The sequence below is a fragment of the Eulemur rufifrons genome, chromosome 21, assembly GCF_041146395.1.
Source record: "Eulemur rufifrons isolate Redbay chromosome 21, OSU_ERuf_1, whole genome shotgun sequence".
In the NCBI taxonomy this organism is placed as follows: Eukaryota; Metazoa; Chordata; class Mammalia; order Primates; family Lemuridae; genus Eulemur; species Eulemur rufifrons.
Genome location: NC_091003.1, coordinates 23,597,125 through 23,603,549, shown reverse-complemented (window position 1 = coordinate 23,603,549; position 6,425 = coordinate 23,597,125). Strand labels below are relative to the sequence as shown.

The 6,425-nt window shown below is 47.8% G+C and overlaps 1 gene segment (V, D, J or C); it reads left to right on the top strand.

Moving 5' to 3' along the window:
* Nucleotides 1-4,881: 4,881 nt before the first annotated feature.
* LOC138401647 (immunoglobulin lambda variable 1-40-like) lies at nucleotides 4,882-5,416 on the top strand. The segment is given in 2 exon segments: nucleotides 4,882-4,969; nucleotides 5,079-5,416. Coding segments are annotated over 2 exon segments (384 nt in total).
* The last annotated feature ends 1,009 nt before the right edge of the window (nucleotides 5,417-6,425 follow it).

Sequence of the window (6,425 nt, the reverse complement as noted above, 5' to 3'; positions counted from 1 at the left end):
AGACTACTCACTCCCACCCAGGAGGCAATGGGTTGAGACTCACATAGCCTCAGGTGGGGTAGAAAGCAGATACACAGCCTCACAATGGCCTCCTATTCCCAGAAGTATGAAGGGGAAAGAACTCCAAGAAGCCACACTAGTGGTCACTGCTCACCCTCACCTGGCACCTGTCCTCCACCTGCCCACACTCAGGTGAGGACCTGACTCAGAGGCCAGCACAGACACCTCTGCCTCTGTGTGTACCCTCCAGGTGGGGCCTCCATCTGCTCCCATTCTAAGGCCACTGCTCCTCAGGTCACCTCTGTGTCATTGCTGGGAGTTTCCGCCTCATGGGGTCCTGGTCACAGGGATCTGCAGTCAGTGTCAGCCTGACTCTGAGTCAGCTGTGGCTCTGACCCTCCAGGACACAAAGCCAACTATTAGAGCCCTCACTGGACTTTCCTGGTTTCCCCAAAACTGGTCTCCCCTTCTCAGTGTCTGCCTAGAATGTCCTGTCTCTACCCAATAATGCCGTGTTACGCGCTCAGACCTAAAGCCGTATTGCTCTCCCAACATCCTACACTTTCCCTCATATTCTCATACTCTTCCATGACCATTTTCCATCAATCAGATGTTGACCCCAAACATCCATCTAAAGCCCATTGTCACAAGGAAGGTGCATTGCTATAAAACTGCAGGGACAGTGAGGCAAAGTTCTAGTACATCTTCGGAATCACTGCAGGATTCAGGGAAACACATCCCTTAACTCAAAGAGTTCACTCCTCAGGCACAACAGTACACATAGTTCAGGTAGAAGAATGTTCTTGGGCCTATCAGTGAATAACTTGGAGATTTATGGTCCAAAAGGACCAGAATATAATTTTTAAAATGTTAAATACATGATTCCCATGCAAATACATAATTAACATGTGTTAGAAAACTTATTCAACTCATAGATTATTGAGCAGACTAATCAGAAGGTAAATAATTTAAATATATGCACTATGCGTGTGTGTGTGTGTGTGTGTGTGTGTGGAGAGAGAGAGAGAGAGAGAGAGAGAGACAGCACATCAAGATGTGACCATTAAAGCTATGTGTTGTCGTTGGTGACAAACTGTCCTAAAGGATAATAAAACTAGAAGCTTTGGATTTGTCTTCTCCTTTGACAAAAACTTACATAAATAACATCATCCTTTTTATATGAAACGTCTGGAGCGTGACATGCAGATTTTGGAAGTTCCCATTTCACACATCCCACCCAGTCTCTCTAAAGTGGGGTCTGCTCTCCCTCTGCCAACTCCCCAAACCCCTCCCCTGCTGACGTGGCCTTCGCCCCACCTCCCTCTGCAGTACAGTCAGCAGATCGGGCCCAACCAGACAGCAAGCTCCTTGCCCAGGAAACCAGAGATCGCCTTCTTCTACTTCTGAGGCACATGCCCTGCCAGGGTCTCTTTCCGAGTCCCAATCCCTTCGTTCTCGGGAGTCCCCTTCCCCTGGGGCGAGTTATTCAGCTCTGTGCTACTGCATCTAGGTCTACTTCCTGGCCTTCTCTGCGTCTTCACCTGCACCCAGGGAGTCTTCAGGCCACGCCGATATTCCCTCAGTCCTCCTGTCATCCCTGTTCTCTCTTCCCCTGTGATCCCACCGCGTCATCCCCCCTCAGCCCCCTGAGTGTAGCAGGGGCCTCTCTGGTCTCCCTGCCCCAGTGGTGAAGGTGAGGAAGGAAGGTCCACGTGTGCCCACCCTGTACTCCCATCAGGGTCAGCAGCTAAGGCGGGGATGGGAGTGTCTACACCCACTTGGCTTTCTTGAAATCAGTGCCCAAGAAAAGGTAGCTGCTCTGTGACAATTTGCCAGTTGCAGACCTGCCTCCCCCTGCACTGGCCACAGTGTGTGGAGCCTGGATAGGGCTGTGCTGGGGGGGTCCGGTGTGGCCCTGCTCCTCCCTCTGCCCCAGCATGAGACCTCAGGGAGCGTCACCCAGAGATAGCAGCCCATGGCAGGGAGAGGACACAGGCAGCCTTGTGCTGTGTGAGTGACACCTCAACCTGGGGGAATCCCTGTCCACTCAAGTGGGAGCAGCAGGGAAACAAAATTCCATGTGAACATGTGTGCATCACAGAGGAAGCAACGGTAAGAAAACATGGGGGCAGGCGGGTCTCTAAAAATGAGTCTCCACTTGCTAATCAATAACATTTTATATTAATATTGTGTTGTTTACTTTAAACACAGGAAATCTATTAAAAGACAAACTATAACAAAGGAAAAATAGCATGGCTTACAATGACAAAGGACATCACAAATAATGGTGTGCTTGAAATGTGGCATTAAAATCCAGCATGTGTTCTCTTGGGTATAAACCTATGAACTGATTATATTTAAATGTCTACATTAGACATAACAATTCATCTTTGTTAAATGGTGCAATTAAAGCCTTTCAGTATTGCGGCTGCCTTGCGACACACTCACCAGCACAGAGGACGAGGCCGCACCCCTGCAGGTCTCTCCCACCACGAGACTTCCCCAAATATCTATAAAAGCTTGACCGTGTATTCCAATAGTCTTGCAATCATTTAGTTTTGTTTCATCTTTGTTTTGATAAATGGGAACATCTTTATTGCTGAAGCTCAGTGTAGTGAAAAACTAGTGTACATAAGATACCATTACAGGACAGGAATTATTAGATTCCCTCATTTCTCCCCAGGGGAATCATATATTTGGTAAATGATTTGTATCCTGAATATACAAACAGATTTAGAGCTCAATAAGGGAACAGATAACCTGACAGAAAATGGGGGAAAGACCTGAGCAGACATTTCCCTACAGGACTCAGATGGTCGCTAAATAGAGCACCTTGGTGAGGCACACACCTGGACTCCAGCAATTTAAAATTCCTCTGTAAATGCACCGTCATAGCCAAATAAAAAGTGAATGATAATATATCCATATTAGAAATTATTTCCACAATGTATTTTATTGTGATAAAACACATAACATGAAATTCACCATTGGAAAGTGTGCAACTGAGTGTCATTAGGTTTATTTGCAATATTTTGGAACCTCACTGCTACCAGTTTTCAGAATATGTCCTTCACCCACAAGGAAAACCAGGACCTCTAACGGTGCCCCCTTCCTTCCTGACTCCCAGCACCCGGCACGTGCTACCCTGCTGTCCGGCTCTGTGGGTTTCTATTCTGGGTAATTCATATAAATACAGTCATACAGTATGTGACCTTATGGGTCTCTTCTTTCAGTGAGGGGAAGGTTTTCAAGGTTCATCCAGGTAGTAGAGTGTGCCAGTACATCACTGCTTTTTCGGCTGAATACTATTCAACTGTAGGAATATGACACCTTCTGTTTACCCATTGCTAAGCTGCCTGGTATTGGTGTCATTTCCAGCTATTAGCTACTGTGAATAACACAACTATGACTAGTCCCGCACAAGTGTTTGCCTGAACAATTGGTTTCAGTTTTCTTAAATCTTGCTAGCTGTGGAATTGCTGAGCTATCAGGTAATTTTATTTTTAACTTGTTGAGGAATCATAACCTGCTTTCCCAGGCAGTTGCATCACTGTCTATTCACACGAGCCAGGCACGGGGATTCTTCCCTTTCGCTTTCCCACCGCATTTAATATTTTCAAGATTTTTTTCTGATTGTTATAGACAGTCTTCCTTCTAGTGAGGTACATTCCTTTGCTATCTAATTTTTTGGAGGATTGTTATTATGAAAGCATGTAGACTTGTGTCAAATGCTCTTTTGTACATCTATTGAGATGATCATCCAAGTTTTATCCTTGATTCTGTTAATGTGATGTAGCATATTACTAGATTTGCATTTATTCATTCTCTCCTTTTTGAAGTCTGCATGGCACTCACTCTTGAGTATGACCTATATATACACACACACCTTTTATCCTATATACCCTATCCGGAGAGCGTAACCCTAACAGCCACCATGCAGGAGGCTCATTTTGGCCCAGGCGCTGCTGTACAGGACTTACAGTTTTCACTTGTTCTCTCCACACAGGTAGCAGGTTTGCCCGAATTCTTCTTAGGTAGAATGTTGTAAACAGACTTGAGCTTGGATGATAGAGGCATACAAGCAAATCACTTGTCTAAGTGTACAGATGACTCTGTTTTCATGTCTCTGGAAACATAGACAATAAATACGTCCACAGCATAACCCCCCTGGGCACACGAAGAGGGCTTCTCCCCATCTCCTCCCAGTCCCCAGAGACAAGAGCTCCCTTTCTCCTGAGCACTGCGGGATCCATGAGGAAGGACAGCTCTGGCCACCAGGGAGGGACCACATATGAGGAAAGGACCTGGTGTCCCCCACGGCTGGGGAAGTGAGTTCCTGCTCTGAACTCGATCCTGACCTACTAGGACTGTGTATAGAGACCCCCCTCAGTCCTGACCAAGGGACGGCCTGGGGAAGTGGGGACAGAGTCACCCTGAGGAGCCCAGTAGGGCGAGAAGACTGCACTGAGGGCATGGGGAAGACACAGGAGCAGCCCCCTGGCCTTGCCTGAGTCAGGGGCATGGGACAGAGCAGTGGGGAGGCAGGGCTGGCTCTGGGGGGATCTGGTCACCATGTCACAGGATGGTGTGTCTGGGCCTGGGCAGCAGGGGGCACTCAAAACCCATTACTGGGGTGCCTAGGGGTGATCAGAGCTGAGACCAGCCACCTGCCCTGCCTGGTGCCCTCTGCTCAGGGCAGAGATGTGACCTCCCCACCCCCTGGGACCAGACAGCCCCGCCCCCATTCATCCCTGACACCCTCAGGCACAGGGGCCTGACCAGGGCCCAGGGTGGGGGCAGAAAGCTGGGGCTCATTTGCATGGAGGGAGCCTCCCCTCTCAGGGTATGAAGAGGGGAAGGACAGACCTGGGGAGGCTGCTTCAGCTGCGGGCACAGAAGGCAGCACTCGGGACAGTCTCCACCATGGCCTGGGCCCCTCTCCTCCTCACCCTCCTGGCTCACTGCACAGGTGACCTGACTCGGGCCAGGGGAAGGGCCCTGGGAAGACCCTGGGGCCCTGCTCTGTCCTCTTGTCTCCAGACCCAGAATCACCCTGTCTGTGTCTCTCCCCCTTCCAGGGTCCTGGGCCCAGTCTGTGCTGACTCAGCCGCCCTCGGTGTCTGGAACCCTGGGGCAGACGGTCACCATCTCCTGCACGGGCAGCAGCAGCAACATTGGGGGTGGGTATGTTGTGCACTGGTACCAGCAGCTCCCAGGAACGGCCCCCAAACTCCTCATCTATGGTAATAGCAAGAGACCCTCGGGGGTCCCTGCCCGATTCTCTGGCTCCAAGTCTGGCAGCTCGGCCTCCCTGACCATCACGGGGCTCCAGGCTGAGGACGAGGCTGATTATTACTGCCAGTCCTATGACGGCAGCCTTGATGCTCCACAGTGCTGCAGACACAGGGGGAACTGAGACAAAAACCTGCCCCTGCTTTCTTGTGATCACTGTCATGACTGCCTGTGACAAACGCCAGGCAAAGGATCCACTGTGGCCAAGCCCCGGGCATTCACATCTGAAGATCTTCCTCTCAGAGCACAGACCTGCTTTAAATGGTCAGGGACCTTCCAAAGCCAGTGACCTTGCCCGCTTTCATATTGTTTTTTAAAATGTCTTTGTTAAGATATATATATTATAATGCGTATGTCATAAATTCCACCCATTTAAATATACACTTCAAATTTTCTTTAGTATTTACTGAGTTGTGCAACCATCACTGTAACATGAATTTAGAATATTTTCATCACCTATAAATAAGCAGTTATTAGTCTAATAACTAGTATTACTATAACTTTGGCTTGTAAATCTAGTTTTTGTTTTCTACATAACTTAGGAGATTAATGCATGAAAATGTTCCTTAGGCTAATTTTCATACATGAATTTTATCAAGGTGTAATTGAGTATCTCGTTCATTTTTATTGCCAAAAAACATTCCGTGGTATGTATGCACTCAGGTTGTTAAACCATTCATGAGTTGTTGGACATTTAGTTTGCTTAAGTCTTTTGATTTTATGAGTAATGCTGCTATAAACATTGGAATTTCCAATGTTTCAAATTTCCCTGTGGACTTATATGTGTATTTTTGTTGGGTAGATTGCTAGGAGTGGAATTCCAGGGTGATATGATTACTGTTTTTGAGGAAATATCTGAGTGCTCTCCAAACGGGTTGCACCAGTTTACATTTCCATGAATAATATATAAGAGTTCTAATTTCTCCACATTCTCATCAACATTTGTCATAACCTGTCATTTTGTTTATAGCCACTCCAGTGGGTCTGCAGAGTTCTATCTCTCTAGACTCGACTGCATTTCCCTAGTGGCTGGTGGTGTTGGGGATCTATGCAAACACCATCCTGCTTCCACTCACATAGGACCAATGAAGGTCTGAGGCCCTTCATGAGTCACTGACTTCAGGCCACTTGGG